An 18,699-nucleotide genomic window follows, 5' to 3' on the forward strand; every position below is an offset into this window, starting at 1 on the left:
ACCTAGGCTGGATTGAGTTACTATTGCAGAGCTAGGTGGAGGGATCCTCAGTGCTTGGAATGAACTCCTTTAGTTGAACCAAGTTCACTGAACTAGCTTAAAAAAAATAAAATCTGAACTACACACAAAAGTAGTTTCCCAAAGTTGCCAGGTAAACTAAAGGTGAATTAAGTTCATTTTGGAGTGGAACTTTGAATAATTTCTAGTTCATCTTCAAGTTCATTCTCTCCCTGCCTCCATTGGGCTCCTAGCTTACATTTTTAAAAAGGAGTCAGTTCGACATCTTTAAAGAAAGCAGAACATGGAGGCAACATTCTAAGGTTTATTAGGCAGATATGGAGGCACCGCTGTTGCTAAGGATGCTTAGTCACTTAATCACTGTTGCTAAGCAACCAGAAGGAAGGAATGTGAGGGATTTTCTGTATCTTCCCTGATTAAGAGATTTGTTCTCTTCCAACAGGAGCAGCTGGCAGTGAGACGTACAGGAACAGGAACAAAGTGAATGATTTCTTGTGCTTTTAACAACTATGTGGCTGGCACAAATTAAACAGGGCAAGCCTTTTCTAGCATGGAAATACAATTGTGAGGCAAGCCTTACCTGTTCATATACTTGTCTTTCAGACATCTTTTTACTTGTTTCTGGCACTGGATTTACTTGTGGATACTATATTTTAGCACAGCATCCATCATGTAACACCTGAATGCAGGTATATTATATATATTTTCCCTCCCCCCCCCCCGGGTTCTTGCAGGAGGAAGGGCAGGCTATAAATTTAATAAACAAACGAACAATCTCTCTGCAAGACCATGAAACGTATGTGTCCCCAAACCTGAGTGCAAGGCAGGGGAAAGGATCTGATACCCAATGCACAAAATCACCTCTTTCAAGCCAGTTTTATGCTCCAACAGGAACCCATTTCACAGAAGGAAAAGTGGTGATACTAGCTAAGGAGACAGTTAACTTGCCCCAGAACCCAAGGACAAAGGCCGAGGTGGGGGCTGATGCCAAATGCACAAAACCATTCCTTAAGCCACAGTTCTCTCTTTCAGGATCACCCACAACTCTCTTTTACACACATTCCCTCAAAGCACACTCACACTCAAAACTTTCACACACACACACAAACATCTCATCTCCCTGTTACTTAACCTCCTGTTGCCCCTCGCCCCGCCATTAAAATTCAGTGGGGTGCATTATTTCATTCAAGTGGTGCTGGAAATCTTAATAATAAATTGAGGTGGGTTATTTTTGGCCTCCTCTTTTTCTTCCCTCCTGCTTCCTTAATCCTTAGCAGCCAAAGGCAAGCATGTACCTGAGCTGCTGCTCAACATGAAAATTTCTGTCTGTGTTTTGGGGTTGCAAATTACCTGATCTCATTTCTACATAAGTGTTGATACATTAAAGGTAAAGGGACCCCTGACCATTAGGTCCAGTCGTGGCCAACTCTGGGCTTGCGGCGCTCATCTCGCTTTATTGGCCGAGGGAGCCGGCATACAGCTTCCGGGTCATGTGGCCAGCAGACTAAGCTGCTTCTGGCGAACCAGAGCAGCACACAGAAACGCCGTTTACCTTCCCGCTGGAGTAGTACCTATTTATCTACTTGCACTTTGACGTGCTTTCAAACTGCTAGGTTGGCAGCAGCTGGGACTGAGCAACGGGAGCTCACCCCATCGCGGGGATTCGAACTGCCAACCTTCTGATTGGCAAGTCCTAGGCTCTGTGGTTTAACCCACAGCGCCACCCGTGTCCCATGTTGATGCATTAGTGATATGCTATTCTTCCACTTTGTTTTCTGGACTTTGCAGTTTTCTGAGGTCCACAGGCTGCATCTTCTTTTCTTACTGTTTACAGATGTGCACCAGTACATCTGGGGACTGACTAATTTACAACACGGAAAGGAATGCGAATCCTATTGTGTCATCACATCAAGGTCCCTTTTTGCCCTGTGCATATGTTCTGGTGTGCATCAGTAACCACCAGCAGCAAGAACACAGATGCAAACTGAAAACGGTGCACACAAAAAAGGCATGCACCAAATCAGAAATTATGTTGAGAATTACACCAAGTTACGTGGGAAGGTAGACTGAACAGAATGCAGATTATAGCAAACTCATGGAATGGTATGGAGTAAATCCATCCATAAGCTGAATAGTCTGCTACAAACTCATGTCCTGAAACCCTCTCTCTGTGTCTTCTGCTCCTTTCATTCCTCCCCCATCTACTCTTTGGATATTGATCTGTCCGAAATTTTTACAGCAAATTTACTATTAAAGTATTTCCCCGCCACTGTTCATGTCCGATGCACAATCCTGTTCTGTTCCTTGCTTTGGTAGCAGCAGTGAACGCTCTTTGGCAAGTGGGACCCAGATCTACTCATACTGGTGGGTTTCCTAAAGAGCCTTAGCCATTTTGAGCAGGGTCCTTACCATTCTCAGGGTGCTCAATTTCCCCAATGCTGCCGTCTGGCGTGGTGCGCTCATAGTGATCCTCCGGCAAAGCCAGTGGTCCAATGCGGGGCCCCGATGACGACTTGCTGCTTGGTGTTTCTGACTCCTCAAGGCCACTGTCATAGTAACTGTGTTGGGAGGGGTCCTGCAGATCTTGCGCCTGATTGGCTGCAGAGAATGTCACTCGGCGATGAGGTAACTGCGCAAAAACAAAAACAAAACAAAAAAAAAATCACAAAAACATATTCCATAGGTGAACTGCAAAATGCTGCCACTACAATCAGGGGCGGACGAAGGCGTCGTGACACCCAGGGCAGCAAACTGCTACGTACTGTGCATGCGCCAAAGTAGCGATGCTGCACATGCGCCGTACATAGCGGTTTGCTGGTGGCGCCGCTCCAGAGCCATACGGATGGTGCTGGGATCCTCTGCTCGTGGCTACAGACGCAAATGGAGGATCCTCCACATGTGGCTGCGACGGTGCAATGGCTGCTCGCACCGTCACAAGCCCCCGCGAGGTGCCTTCTTGTCACACCCCCCCAGACATGGCACCCGGGGCACACCGCCCACACCGCCCCTGTTGCGACGCCACTGACTACAGTGAATAATAATAATAATAATAATAATAATAATAAATTTTATTTATATCCCGCCCTCCCCAGCCGAAGCCGGGCTCAGGGCGGCTAACAACACTAAAATAGTGCAACATTATAAAAACATTATAAAAATTAATTAAAATCAAAATTGATGGCAACCATAAACTAAAGTTTTGTAAAGATTGCCAAAGGAGGGAGTCAGGCTGCGCCCTGACCAAAGGCCTGGTGGAACAGCTCTGTCTTGCAAGCCCTGCAGAAAGATGTCAAGTCCTGCAGGGCCCTTGTCTCTTGTGACAGAGCGTTCCACCAGGTTGGAGCCGCAGCCGAGAAAGCCCTGGCTCTAGTTGAGGCCAGCCTAACCTCTCTGTGGCCTGGGACCTTCAAGATGTTTTTATTTGAAGACCGTAAGTTCCTCTGTGGGGCATACCAGGAGAGGCGGTCTCGTAGGTACGAGGGTCCTAGGCCGTATAGGGCTTTGAAGGTTAAAACCAAAACCTTAAACCTGATCCTGTACTCCACCGGGAGCCAGTGCAGCTGGTATAGCACCGGATGAATGTGATCTCGCAGCGAAGACCCCGTAAGGAGTCTCGCTGCGGCATTCTGCACCTGCTGGAGCATGGAAGCTCAACTTATCAATGCAACCTGAGAAACACTTCTCCATTAAGAGAGCCCACCTAGATCATGAGATGAGCTAGACCGTACCCAGTACATGCAACAGTAATAAATACTAAGAGCTGTTAGCAACCTGAAGATAGTCAAGGCCAACGATCTTTGTACTAAACATAAGGCAGAGATTCAAGATGACTTCTCACACTTTGTGATGCTGCCTCCTCAAAAGTAGAAAGCACATAAAAGGTACATCTAAACCTCCAAGATTCCCTGTTTTGTGTGTGTGTGTGTGTGTGTGTGTGTATCTATAGATCTACATCTATATAATAAATCACTGTTTTACATATTTTTACCCTTGTCTTCAAGTTATGTACCTTTCAAAGTGGTTTTTTTGCTCATAAGTGCCATAGTCACAGAGGCATCTGATGAAGTAGACGCCAGTCCCCCAAAATGTATGTCGTGGGGGTGGCGGCTTGCCAGCGTGCAAGATGGCTGTATAATTTAATCTCTCCCATACCCACCAAGGTCCTTTTTGCTCTATACCAACATAACTTAGATGCGCTAAGTTGTTGAGACGGACAATCTAACAGGGGAATGCAACTGGCATCTGGTAGGAGACATACAAAACCCCCTGAATTAGATCTGCCTGAAAGAGAACATTCTTAGTTGGGGCTGTCAAGCGCCAATGAAACTGATACCGTGCAGGATGGGCTCCGACCAGGGAAAGGCGTGAAACTAACAACCTGTCAAATGGTGGAGACATTGCTCATTACTTTAAATCACCCCACAATGACTTAGCAGTGGACTGGCAAGCAGTGATTGCACGGCTTGGTCTGAACCGTTCCAATTTGCAGGGATGGTGGACACGGCAAGCAAGGTGTTTGAACTGCCTCTGCCTCCTATCTCAGAATCCCTTTCTCCCTCTGGCAGATCTCACCCATCCCACACAGGGCTCATGGCAACCCTCTTGATTAACCAGGTCTGAAGCTCCTCTTTGCTGTCCTTACTTCAAGGTTGAACATGGTGGTGTGGTGATACCTCAGTACAGTTTGAGCATATTGCACCGATCCTGACTAGACTGCACTGGCTGCCAATTAGCTTCCGGGCCCAATTCAAAGTGCTGGTTTTGACTTATAAAGCCTTAAATGGCTCAGGACCGCAATCATATGTCCAGCTGTCCTTTGTCAACAACAAATTGTTGCTGGTTTTTTTGTGTTGAATATATGCCACATGGCAATTTACGGACCTAATAGGTATCTAAAGCCATTTGCACATAACAAAAAATGTATTTTATCAAAGTAATTGTTGATCTGTACTGTATATAGAAATGAGCAAACCAGTGATATTTTAGAGAGCAGGCTAGCAGGTGGGACCCATTACTTAAATCATAGGAGCCTACACAATACAAAACACTGTAGCTGTACAGTGGTACCTCTGGTTATGCACATAATTTGTTCCGGAGGCCCGTTCTTAACCTGAAACTGTTCTTAACCTGAGGTACCACTTTGGCTAATGGGGCCTCCTGCTGCCGCCACGCCACCAGATTTCTGTTCTCATCCTGAAGCAAAGTTCTTAACCCGAGGTACTATTTCTGGGTTAGCGGAGTCTGTAACCTGAAGCGTATGTAACCCAAGGTACCACTGTATGTAGGTTTTATTTTATTTCTTTTTTATCTTATATTTTGGAAATGTACATCCAGTTTTTTCCTCCTTTAAATTTCTTGGGGCTCCCAAGAGAGTGGGGCCCTAAGATATAGCTTGTTTAGCTTATACATAAATCTGGCACTGACCGCAATACCTCAAGGACCACCTCTCCCCATATGAACCAGCCTGGACCCTGTGATCATCCTTTGAAACCCTTCTTCATGGGCCTCCCTCACAAGAGGTCTGGTGGGTGGTAACATGAAAATGGGCCTTTTCTGTGGTGGCTCCCCATTTGGGGAACCCTTTTCCCAGGGAGGTTGACCTGAGGCCTTCCTTACAAATCTTTAGGTACCAGGCAAAAACATTCCTCTTCTCCCAGGCTTTTGGCTAATTAAACCATCTATGGCCTTTTAAACTCAGGTGGTGGGGGTTACTGTTTTGTTTGTTGCTATGGTATATGTTTTTGTGATTTTATATTTTAAACTGCCACGTGATCCTTGGATGAATGGCAGTACAGAAATTTAATTAATAAATCCATCCATCCATCCATCCATCCATCCATCCATCCGGGTTTCATTCTGACTAGGCAGACTGCAGATTCTATGCATAGAGGTTTTAAGGTGGTGGCCCATAGCAACTCTCAAAAGGTCTCAACATCCCTGAGTATTCTTGATATTTTTAAAGTATTCAACTAAATCGCAAAATTAATAAAAGCAATAGACACATTAAGCAACAAGGCATGGTTTTTTTTGGAAGACAAACAAAAGGAAAAATAAAATGGAACAAAGAGAATTAAAAACAAATAATTATAGTGGGTGTTGTTTGTTAAAAAACAGAATGTGATTAGAATAAATAAATAAATAAATAAATAAATCACATAAATAAAAGCCGTACAACTGAACTAAGGCAGGGGTAAAATGGAATGACCCTATACTGATCCCTCCTAAAAGTTTGCAAAATAACAACCAAACTTACACAATCTGGAAAAAATGAAAAACAGCAGAATGAAGTCAAATTGATTGAAGTATTGATTTTCAGTTGTTTGCTAGGAAACAGAAAGCAACTGGGAAGAATGCCAACAGTCCACTGTTCTTCCAAGCCCCCTGCTTTCTCAGGCAGAACTCACAGAACAGCATCAAGGAAACAAATGCTTTTTATTTACTTCAACATTCCTCCTCCAAATCATTGTAATATGTATGCCTTGGAAGACTATTTTGTTCTCATGAAAACCTAGACCTGACCACCAAAAAAAGCCCAACTCTCCACCCTCTTCCCACTTGAGCTCAGGGTGTTTTTTGTTTAATTGCAATAGTTGCTTTATGTTAAATAGGAAAATGTCGTGGTTTGGGGGGAGGGGGTGGCTAAGTCCACAGATCAACATCAGACTTTAGAGGGTCCCTGGTGCAATGTGAGATGCCTTATTACGGGTACAGTCCAACACAAACATGTGAAAACCTCACCCAAATTCACTTCATAATTTGGGCTGCATATCCCTAATACAATCACATGTAGATTCATTCCTAAACAGTCTGTCCTCAGGGTCAGAAATTAGGCAAAGTTTTCACAGAATCGTATCATTCATAGCATTCTGGAGTCAGATGAGATCTTGGAAGTACTCTGGTCAGTGCAGAACAGCCACTTTTACTCTAACCAAAACACAAACTAGAATGTAGGAACAAGAGAGTCAAACAATAAAAGAAATCTGGCAACGGAGGAGCAGGAAGTAGGTTTCTTACTCACATATATCATACAGAATCAAACCAGAATTCAACTGCTATATAGTAAAACCTCAAAGCTGGAAGCTGTACAGTGGTACCTCAGGTTACATACGCTTCAGGTTACAAAAGCTACAGGTTACAGACTCCGCTATCCCAGAAATAGTGCTTCAGGTTAAGAACTTTGCTTCAGGATGAGAACAGAAATCGTGCTCCGGCGGCGCGGCGGCAGCAGGAGGCCCCATTAGCTAAAGTGGTGCTTCAGGTTAAGAACAGTTTCAGGTTAAGAACAGACGTCCGGAACGAATTAAGTACTTAACCTGAGGTACTACTGTATTTTAATTTAGATAGTAAAGGTAAAGGAACCCCTGACCGTTAAGTCCAGTCGTGGATGACTCTGGGGTTGCAGCGCTCATCTCGCTTTCAGGCCGAGGGAGCCGACGTTTGTCTGCAGAGAGTTTTCCGGGACATGTGGCCAGCATGACTAAGCCACTTCTGGTGAACCAGAGCAGCGCGCAGAAACGCCGTTTACCTTGCCGCTGGAGCAGTACCTATTGATCTACTTGCACTTCGTGCTTTCGAACTACTAGGTTGGCAGGAGCAGGGACAGAGCAACGGGAGCTCAGCCCGTTGCGGGGATTCGAACCGTAGACCTTCTAATCGGCAAGCCCTAGGCTTAGTGGTTTAGACCACATCTTCAAATATCTAAAAGGCATGGAAGATGCAGCAAGCTTGTTGTCTCCTGTTATGGAGGGCAGGACCCGAACCAATGGTTTCAAGTTGCAAGAAAGGAGATTCCGACTAAACATCAGGAAGAACTTCCTGACAGTAAGAGCTGTTTGACAGTGGAACAGTCTCCCTTGGGAGGTTGTGGACTCTCCCTCCTTGGAGGTTTTTAAGCAGAGGTTGAGTGGCCATCCGTCATGGATGTTTTAGCTGAGATTCCTGCATTGCAGGGGTCTGGACTGGATGGCCCTTGGGGTCCCTTCCAACTGTGCAATTCTATGATTCTAGCCTCTTTAGTGTTTCCAGTAGTTTCCTCCCTCCCTTAATCTTGTCAAACACTAAACTTTTTTCATAGATTGCTTTCTTCCTGTGATCTGAGGCAGCCACCTCAGGTGGAGAAGTGAGGATAAACAGTTGTGGCTTCTGGTGAGATCTCATGGGGTTCTTGTGATATCTAACCAGAAGCTGCTGTAGTCACTTCTTCTGCACTGAGGGAGAACTCTGCCTGACCCTGCTGCCATGACTGCTCAAAAAGCAAGGGAAAGCAGCATCTTCCAGGTTTCCGTGAGATCTTGCAGGCCTCTTGTGAGATCTCACTGGAACCTGGAAGCTGCACAACCCTCCTAAGTGAGGTTTCAGCAGGAGGGCTCTTTCCCATTTCAGCTCAGGTGGTGAAATGGGATGGACTGTCCCTGGGCCTACCACCTGCTCACTTGACCCTTGCCTTTTAGGACTGGGTGTCTAGGCTTCTGAGGTAGCTTAATACCTCCCTGAGGGAAGGGTTTGTTCCTATCTGCTTCAAGGAGGTGCTGATAAGACTACTTATGGACCCCTTGGTCTCAAATTTCCCTCTTGAGGGCAAGGTGCTGGATGGGTGGTTACCTCTTAATTCCAGACAGTCTTGGGTGATGGTGATTATTTGGATCCATTCCAGTCTGGTTGCCGGCCTGGTTACGGGACAAAAGTAGCTTTCACTGGTGAATGGATGGGTTATGTGCTACCATATTAGTCCTGGACCTCTCATAGCAGCTTTCAATACCACCTACCATGGTATCCTTCTAGGTCACCTGTTGGGGTTGGGCTAAAGGGGGCGCCATCTTACAGTAGTTCTGGTCCTTCCTGGATGGCTGTACTTAATAGGGTGGTGCCAGGGTTTACAGAGTTCCATGGGAGTCTATATGATTTTCAGCCAATGAGGAAAGCCATCTAGAAGTTTGCAGTGTTGTTAGTACATTGGTGACACACAACTCTACCTCTCTTTGTCATCCTCTGATCCAAGGTGTTGCTGAAGTTCTGAACTGATGGCTGGAGACAGTTCTGGGGTGGGTGAGGGTGAATAACCTGAGTTTAAATCTGAGCAAGATTGTGAGATCCCCAGATCTAGAAGAAAGTTTACAACTGGTTCTGGGTGCAATAGTATCCCCCTTGAAAGACCAAACACACCGCTTGGAACTCACACAAAGACTAAATCCATATAAAAAGATCCCTGTTCAATCCTTTTTGTATGGTTTAATTAATGTGCATAATCACACTGAAAACTGCAGCAAATTGCACATGACAGCAAGCTTGAGGAAAAGGGATTGCAAATGCATCGCTGCCACTCCTCAAATAAGAAATTTCAGAACTCTGAACTTAAGAAAGAAAACCAGATTGTTGCCCTCATATCTGTTTGCTCCATTTAATTCAATGGGATTTTCTTCTGAGTATACATGCATCCCACAATATTTGTTGCAGCTTACTTTGTTTAAATAATAATAATAATAATAATAATAATAATAATAATTAATTAGGAGTTCTAGAAAGTATGGAATTTAAAACAACACACTGGAGTGTGTCTCTTCCAAAACGATGACCTTTAAGAACTGCAGTCTCAGAAAGATTCCAGATTGCCAACAGCAGGGTGGTTCCTTTCCTCTTAATATATTGAGGGCTGAGGGCAGTCCATTTCTGTTGCTTGAAAAGGAGCCTGTTCTAACCAGCTGATATTCTGATGCAGAGGTGGGCTGGCAGAAAACGCTTCCTGGCCAGCACATTTCACGCTCTTTTGATTACTGTTCAGCGTGATATGGAACATCTTGGGGAACAAATCCCTCTTTAATGAGGCATTTGGTTTCCTGCAACACATTGCAAATTTGGTGTGAACAACACCCACACTTCTTGGTAGTCTGGAAACAGAGGAGGCTGCCTTATATCAAGTCAGACCAGTGGTCCCTCTAACTCACTGTTGCTGCTAGTAACTGGCAGTGCTTTTCCAGGGTTTCAAACTAGAGTCTGTCCTTGCCTTACCTAGAGATGCCAGCGACTGAAGCTGGGACCTCTGCCTGCCCTACCCCTGAGTCACAGTGCTTCTAAGACAGCAGGTGAACACACTTATTATCATTCAGTAATGTCACTACCACTTGGTTTCCTGACCAGCAACACCTGAGCCAGCTCTGGGTGTTTTTTGGGAAGAGTTGCTTGGGCTCTTATCACTTCCACTGCCTGCTGCAGTTCGCAGCGTACCTTCGTTGCTCTGTGCTCTGGTTCCAATTACGGAGTTTGTTTCCTTCTCAGCTGCAGCCACAGGGACACCTGCTGGTAGATGCTACTCAATACTTACTCACTTTTATGTGGCTATCCATCTCATCATTTTGTCAAGGGGAAGCAGTAAGATGAGAAGGAGAATTATGCCCTTTATATGCAAACTACATTATTAAACGTACACTGTTTGCCTGCAAGCCTAGAGTTTACTCTGCATTACCTTTAAAGAAAAAGAAAAGAATGCCCCACAGAGGAACTTACATTGGCCACAAGAAAAGCTGAATCTGTAACCTGCATAAATGATGTAAATTAGCATTATTATTTTGAAAGATTTACCCAGCATCTTCACTAATAATGCTTTCTATACTAGAAGTCACCAATGTGGGGCCAATGGGCTCCATGGAGGCTTGCAAAGCTATCTACTCCCCTCTGTGCCAGAAATGTTGCCAATGACTATGATTGAAATAATGGTAATAGCTGCTTCTTCCCAGTTCCTGCTTGACCCTGTCTGTGCATTGGGCCTGGTGGGGCAGAGGACATGGCAGTGAGTGGTAGGTGGAGCTAAAAGTTGGTGTCCCCACGTCCTCTTGCTTTGCCCATAGGAAGCGCAATGAGTTCCAAGTAGCAGGGCTGGCTGGATGCAATGGATGCTCCTGGAGAGGGTCTCAGTGGGGTTGGACAGACCCTGCCAGGGGCTTGCGGATGAGGATCCAGGAGAAGGTGCTAGTTTGGCGGGGTCCTCTCTCCCTGATCCCATCACCCAGGCATGCAGCTTCTGCATCTCAGGAGTTGCCAGGGTCCACTCCAGACATCTTGCTTGTGAGGCTAATCCTGCCTCCAAAGGAATCTGAGTCTGTCTCTGGTTTGGCCCCTCAAGAGAAACCTGTTGGGTCACCCATCCTGTCTACTCCAGAGGATTCACAGCACAGGCCTGAGCCCAGTCTTCTCAAAGGAATGCCTGCTTGCATTTCCAGTCTAAGGAACAGTCCTGCTTGCCGGGCTAAGTTTGTGCCCATATCATGGGATCATAGGTGAGGAGGAGGTTGCTTGTTGGACCAACGTCTTAGCTTGCTTAGCCATGCATTGCATCTGCAGGGTCTTGAACTTCCCTTTGTTTACGTACTGCACTGATTTCAGTATTAACGGTTTTGTTGAACCCATAATTTGAGTTCTTCGCCCAGTGGGAACCAGGACAGGAAGCTGCCAAGACAGACCTTCGGTTCCTCTTGCTCAGTACCGTCTGCACAGCACTTGTCCGCGGATTCAGGCAGGGACCTTTCCTTTACCTGGAAATACCAGGGATTAACCCGACAGGACCTTCTGCATGCAAAGAAGATGCTCTGCTACTGACTTGCACTCCTACTCCTCCAGAATGCTAAGATTAAGAAATTAAACAGATGAAGCCATTCATCACCTGGCTAGAGAAACTTCCATTCTGAGCTTCTACATGTATAGTTAGAAGTAAGTTCCCCCGTGATGAAAAGATTTTATTCATTAGTGCACAGGACTGCAGCATTGATAAGCTTACTTTTCGTTCTCATTAGCTTTTTGTGTGTATCTGGCTGCTGCTAAATTCACAAGAGCAGAGCCAATGAAAAAGAAGCAGCTGGCATTCCTGCTGCCAGAGAGATGCCTTGCAGAGACAAGTAGGGCTACCACCATTTTTCACAATCCTCCAAGGACCACCATTTTGGAGACATTTTCTTTTCCATTCCGAGTATCATCCATTTTGAAGTAAGCAAAACTGTACGCATGTTTTATGTTTGAGTACCAAGTACAAAATTATCTCCCCAAAGCCCTGAGATTCCCGATAACTTGTCCCCAGACAGAAACAGCTCGGACCTGCCAATGGTTCTACTTCATTTTTTCCCTACAAATTGTGGAGAATTTTGGGAAACTCCACAGAATTGCTCTCCTTTACAATGCTTTGATGGGCTGAATGGAACTCCCCTATCTACCCATTGACAACAGGGGAACAGAGCAGGCAGGTGTGCTCAAAATATTAATCCACTGGCTCTCCCAAAGCTTCTCTAAAGACACTTCCTTAAAGGTCTAGGGCAGGGGTCTGCAACCTTTAAGACAAAAAGAGCCACTTGGACCCGTTTCCGAAGAAAAAAAAACTGGGAGCCGCAAAACTCGTCATTATAAAAATAACCTTTTTGTCACTTTTTAAATTATTTCTTTGTTTGACCCCTCAGAATTACTCCTCCTCATAGAAATAAACGTTAAATTAACAAGTTACCTTTTTGTGTGTGTGTGTTCTTCACTCCCCTTCAAAACAGTGACCAGCGTACATGCCTCTTTCAATGCAGTGACCAGCGTACATGCCCCTTACAATGTAGCGGGTGGGCGGGTGGGAAGGTGACGTCGGGATGGTGCGTGACTAACGCACGCACCGACCCCATGTGACGTCACAGCCAGTACAGCGCCCGCCACAGTGGGGAGTGTTGGGGCGCACAATGCGCCTCCTCCCCTCGCTAGTATCCGCCCCGGAGCCGCGGCAAAGGTGTAAAAGAGCCACATGCGGCTCAGGAGCCGCGGGTTGCAGACCCCTGGTCTAGAGCAAAAGTACTTTCTCAACTGCCCTTTATTTCAACAGCTGCCTTTGCCCTTACTGTATACTCACAGCGCCTGCTATCCAAATGCTCATTGTACAAAAATTCACTTATCCAAAGATGAGGAATTAGTGCCCAGACCTCGCAATACACACCACAGGTACCCAAACAGCCAGACCTACATGTAGTACTGTAAACACATAAGCAGCCTTAAACAAACTTTGCTTTTTGTGTTTTGGTCTGCAGCAACCGTTTCACTTGCAAAAAGCAAGCAAATAAGCAAAAGGTGCTCTCTTATTTTTCTGCTGTCTCCCTTTCCCTCCTTTTGCAAACTTTCAGAGGTTTTCCAGGTTTTTTTTCGTGTGTGTGTGTGTGTGTGTGTGTGAAAACTCCATGTTCAAGAATGCATTAGAAATTTCCCTATAGTAAGCAATGGAAATCGTTAGCTCGTTATGTGAAACGTTCACCCAATGAACAATTTCCTGAAAACGCGTTGTGTTTGGATAGCAGGACTTGCGTGTGCACACTTACTCCCTCCAACAGAGGTGAAATTCCCAGAGTGGTTTAACAATAAATCTCTCTTCCCAATGAACTCTGGGAAGAGGATGGGAAGAGATGGGAAGAGGAGATTCCCTTGAGATGGGAAGAGGAGTCTCCTAACAGCTCTCAGCACCCTTAACAAACTGCAGTTCCCAGAATTCTTTGGGGGAAGCCATGAATGTTCAAAGGGAGAGTGAGACTGCTTTAAGTTCCTGTGCATGTTCCCATGAGGGTCTTAGGAAAAGAAGGTGGCTCCTCTCCATACAACTTTTGTAAGGAGTGGGTAGCCAGACCCCAAATTAAGAAGGAAGAAAGTTGGCAATGGGTATGGAGACTTACATAACCTCCCTTCTCTCGGCCAAGTCTTCTCACCAACCGCTGCTTCTCGCATCAGAACAGGAAGCAGATTAAAGAGGCAAATTAAGGTTCCTTTATTTCTACTGCTGCAGCCAGCCATCAGAGAAGTGTTGAGGGGCAAGGAGCAAAAGAATGACTGGGAGATGAATTATGAACCTGGATCATGAATTATGCACCCACGGTTTTCCTGCACTGCCATAGGATTATGACAATAATTACAAATCACGAATAAATGGCATGCTTGCAGCACTATCGGTATGCAATAACTGGTTGCAATTGAAAATTTAGGAGAACAGGTCAACAGAAAGAGCCTTATAAACTCTCACCAGTTAATACTCCATACCCCAGCCTCCCTTTCCTGTGTCTGTTCTGCCCAATACACAGAAGTCTTCAAATGCTGCTAGATGAGGTCACAAAAGGTCCTTGGCTTGATACCAAGAGGTAGTAGATAATGACTTGCTCCAAAGGGCTCACAAGTTCTAATAAGCAAACAGCAATGCAGCTGAATGTGCGAGGCATGAGCTACAGTGCCGGGAATATCAATCAGAGCTACTGGCATCCCTGCACACCAGAGAGAGAGAGAGAGAGAGAGAGAGAGAGAGGGTGGGGTGGGGTTGGGGTTGCAAAAAGCTGGGGCTTTTATACACAGAAGTACTTCTGTACGGATTGGAAAGTGGTGCAAAGGGTGGAGCCACTGACGTAGCTTTCAACAGAGTCAAACACTTCAGGCTGCACTGTCATGGCACACAACAACAACAGTTGTTATTATTAGAATAATAACAATAATAAAGTTGTGTTGATTATTATTATTATTATTATCATTGTTGATAATAATGATATGCTATCTAATGATATGCTATCTAATGATAATGATATGTTATCTATGACAAACCTAGACAGCATCTTAAAAAGCAGAGACATCACCTTGCCAACAAAGGTCTGTATAGTAAAAGCTATGGTTTTCCCAGTAGTGATGTATGGAAGTGAGAGCTGGACCATAAAGAAGGCTGATCGGCGAAGAATTGATGCTTTTGAATTATGGTGCTGGAGGAGACTCTTGAGAGTCCCATGGACTGCAAGAAGATCAAACCTATCCATTCTTAAGGAAATCAGCCCTGAGTGCTCACTGGAAGGACAGATTCTGAAGCTGAGGCTCCAAGACTTTGGCCACCTCATGAGAAGAGAAGACTCCCTGGAAAAGACCCTGATGTTGGGAAAGATGGAGGGCACAAGGAGAAGGGGATGACAGAGGACGAGATGGTTGGAGAGTGTTCTTGAAGCTACCAGCATGAGCCTGACCAAACTGCGGGAGGCAGTGGAAGACAGGAGTTCCTGGCGTTCTCTGGTCCAGGGGGTCACAAAGAGTCCGACATGACTAAACGACTAAACAACTAAACAACAACAACAACAACAACAACAACAACAACAACAAATGCTATCTACATTGTGTTCTACATTGTGTTTGATAGGTTCCTATCACAGGAGCTTACAGTTTTAAAATAAATACAAGTGAAACAACAGCGGAAGCGGAGAATGGAGGCAGGGCAAAAGGGGAAGAGTATGTGATCATTGCAATTACATGAATTTTGGCTTAGTTACAACAGGGTGCTGGCTGTTCCAGAGGCTCCCTGCAAAAGGTGAGTTTTGAGGGGCAACTTGTAAGGGAAGGGTTGAATTCTGGGAGGGAGCAGTCAGTAATTTAATTTTTTTAAAAAGGAATTTAATGGACAAATTTGGGGGATCTTGGATCCCCCCAAAAAACTTTTGACATCACAGTATCACAGAGTGGGAACTTATGGGAATAGTCATTTAAAAAAATAAAAAATTAGGGTCAACTTTTTTGATCTGCGGAACTGTGCGCAGTTACAGGTGCCACATAATATTCATTCTGCTCTAGAAATCATTATTCTAGTGTGGCAGCACCTACACTTTGGAACTTCCCTGCCTACTCAGTGGCGTAGCGTGGGGGGTGCCAGGGGTGCCAGCCGCACCGGGTGCAACACCTGGGGGGGCGCGAGTCCAGAGGGAAGGGACAAGCAATCGAGGCTTGGTTGGGGTGGGGGGTCGTCGTCTCCGCCACTGCTTCTGTTTTCCGCTGCGCTGAGGCGAGCTGGGCGCGGCCAGGCATGCAAGCGCAGCGCCTGGCCAAGCGCTGCAGCCTGGGGAGCCGGCGCCTTAGCGCCTCGCCGTCGGCGGCGCAGCCGTTGCCCAAGCTCGACAACTCGTGGAGGGCGCCTCTCTCTCTCTCTCTCTCTCTCTCTGCCGGGAGGGGAGGGGCTTTCCCTGCTCTTTGTTCCGTTTGAGCAAACACAGCAACGAAACAGAGCAGGGTGGGCAGTAAGACCCTGAGGCAGAATGCAGGAAAGCAGCCACTTCCTCTTTTCAGGTTTCCCTTCTCCGGTACCTACCCACCCACGTTTATTGCGAGGGAAATCTAGCTGACTGCAGGGAAGGGGTTGGGTGCATGTAATGTGTAACAAAGACATCAGGTGTACGTCTTTGGTGGAAAGGGTATAAGGGTGGGGAGGTAGAGTGCATTTAAAAAAACCAAAACATTGTGGATTTAAACAAGGAAAATGTAGCATAATCTACTGTTTGTAAGGGCCCTTTGGGATTGGTTTTACCCATCTCAGACAGTTAGCTCATAGTGTAAATAAAGATGGCTGTTGTTTACATTTTTTTAATAAAAGCATCAACAACGATCCTTTTGCACGGTCTGTTGTGCTGTGTTGCAGAACTTTTTGCAGTTGCAGGATTAGGGATGGTGTTCTGTGCTACAGTGGCGTAGCGTGGGAGGTGCAGGCTGGGCCGGCCACACCGGGCGCAGCATCTGGGGGGCCGCGCTCCACGGGTTAGGGGGCGCAAAATCCACGGGTTAGGGGGCGCAAATTACTTGCCTTGCCCCGGGTGCTGACAACCCACGCTACGCCACTGTGCCTACTGATATCTGGAAGACACCTTTGCTGTACTTTTTTCGGTGCCTGTTTAAAATGTTTTTGTTTAGGCAAACTTATCCAGACATGTAGAAAATTCACATCTGTTTTAATCCCCTTTTAGCTTATATTAGATACCATTTCATGCCATTACTTTTTAGCCTCAGGACAGTTTCACCAGCAGTGGATTAACTCTGTTCTATCCATTCCACATCCATCTATTTCCAGCACTCATCATTTCCCACTTTGTATATGTTGTGTATAAATACCACAATATCCAAAGTTTAACAGAGTCCCTCCCCTCACAGACATCAATATAGATTTATCCAGCCTTGAGGAACTGCTAGCCCATGCAGCACTGCTGTTAAATGGCATTAAAATACAACACAGCAAGGTTTGCAAGAAGTTTTGTAAGGTGAATTATTTGAAATATTGCAAAAAAAGATAATGAGGAGAATTCTTAGTTAAAGATAATTAAATATGAAATTAAGAAATGCATAATAAGTGATAAGAATGGAAAATCATCAGCGGTGTTGACGGAAGTCCAAAAATTATTGTATAAGATGAGAAGTTTTGTTGTATGAATGATAAGTAATATGTTAAAAACTAATAAAAATGTATATAAAAATAAAATAAAATACAACATAGCACTTTAGTAATTTCCTCCCATTTTGTAACACAGTCAATTTTTTGTTCTATCTCCCACGTGAATAACAATTTGATATTTTTGGGACAATTTTTTTCCAGGTTTTTGACAAATTGATTTCTCAAACTTATTTGGCCATTTATTTTAAGAATCTCTAATTCAAAAATATTAATATAATATGAATTCTACATTATCCAAAGCTTCCCTCGTTTGATCTATAGACATTATTTGATTATTATCAATTTGTTCAACCATAATTTTCCAGCCCTCCTTTATGCCAGTTAACAAATTACTCCATGGTTTCATTTTTACTGAATGGTGGATAAAATAGCAGAGATGTAATTAGTGATGTCAATAGACACAGTTTGCTTTTTATTTATCCCATATAGTGCAAAGTGCTGGAGAAACAACCCTTCTCCAATATTCTGTCTTTTGGGTCCATCCATAATAATAAATTTGATGGGATTGTTACAAAACATTCCTCTACTGCTTCTATTTCTCCTTGTCCTGGTTGATAATACCATTTGGTAATCCAAATTATTTGCCTGAAATTCATTTATTAAATCAGGAGATGACAACCCTCCCTTATTTTTGTTGGTGTACGTTATTTTAGCTTTAACTTGTGGTGTTTTTGTTTTTCAGCCCATATAAAACTGATATTTAATCGTTGCCAAGTTATTACCTTGATGTTGCCCTCTCTGCAGATTAAATTTTGTAGATAAGCTTCCTTTCACTAAAACTCTTGCTTGGAGTAAACTGAATCTATTTTATAAAACTTGTTCCGAAAACAACTTTTTTCAGCACATATAAAAGATAGGACCATTCAACCCTATCAAAAGCTTTTTAGTGTCGACAAAAGTGATAAATGATTCCCCCATTGATGAAATTATTATATTTATCATTTCAAGGATATTATATGCCATTCTCCTTCTAAGAAAAACCTACTGTTCTGTATAAATTTATTTATGCATTACCACATCAAAGCTCCTTGCCAGTGTTGATGCAAATAATTTTAATCAGAATTTAATAATGATACTGCATTATGCTGTATGGGTAGTAATAAATTCTTTTCTGGTTTGGGAAAAATCATGACTGAATCCTCATTCAATGTTTGTAGGATTTTATCTTCCCTCAACATGGAATTACAGGAATTGCCCCATGTCCATGTGATCAGCACGCATGTGCCATTTACAGCACTGCAAGGGGGTGGGGCTGGTCATGAATGCACTTCTGTGTGAGTGGGGAGTTTCCTGTAAAACATACAATTGTATATTTGGAAGATATCCCAATGGTCATCTAGCCCAACCCCCTGCAATGCAGGCAAGTGCTTTGTAGAACTCAAATGAAAATCCATCAGGTCTGGACGATTTTTGAATTTTGGCTTTTGCTATTATTTTCCTTACTTCTTTTT

The 18,699-nt window shown here is 44.4% G+C and overlaps 1 protein-coding gene and 1 long non-coding RNA gene across 5 annotated transcripts in view; both read right to left on the bottom strand.

Annotated features, from left to right (window-relative positions):
• The window catches only part of PCDH1 (protocadherin 1), an 80,515-nt gene that overhangs the window by 13,706 nt on the left and 48,110 nt on the right, over nucleotides 1-18,699 (bottom strand). For all 4 annotated transcript variants that reach the window (XM_081014657.1, XM_081014655.1, XM_081014656.1 and 1 more), the window contains exon 4: nucleotides 2,428-2,647. In XM_081014657.1, the coding sequence (XP_080870783.1) occupies nucleotides 2,428-2,647 (220 nt within the window). The remainder of the gene's footprint in view (nucleotides 1-2,427; nucleotides 2,648-18,699) is intronic.
• LOC308482204 lies at nucleotides 9,403-13,403 on the bottom strand. The gene is made up of 2 exons (XR_013989147.1): nucleotides 12,676-13,403; nucleotides 9,403-12,555 (listed from the first exon to the last, which is right to left on the bottom strand). It is a non-coding gene; the product is annotated as an uncharacterized lncRNA (long non-coding RNA).

The sequence above is a fragment of the Podarcis pityusensis genome, assembly GCF_964106645.2.
Source record: "Podarcis pityusensis genome assembly, chromosome: 7".
In the NCBI taxonomy this organism is placed as follows: domain Eukaryota; kingdom Metazoa; phylum Chordata; class Lepidosauria; order Squamata; family Lacertidae; genus Podarcis; species Podarcis pityusensis.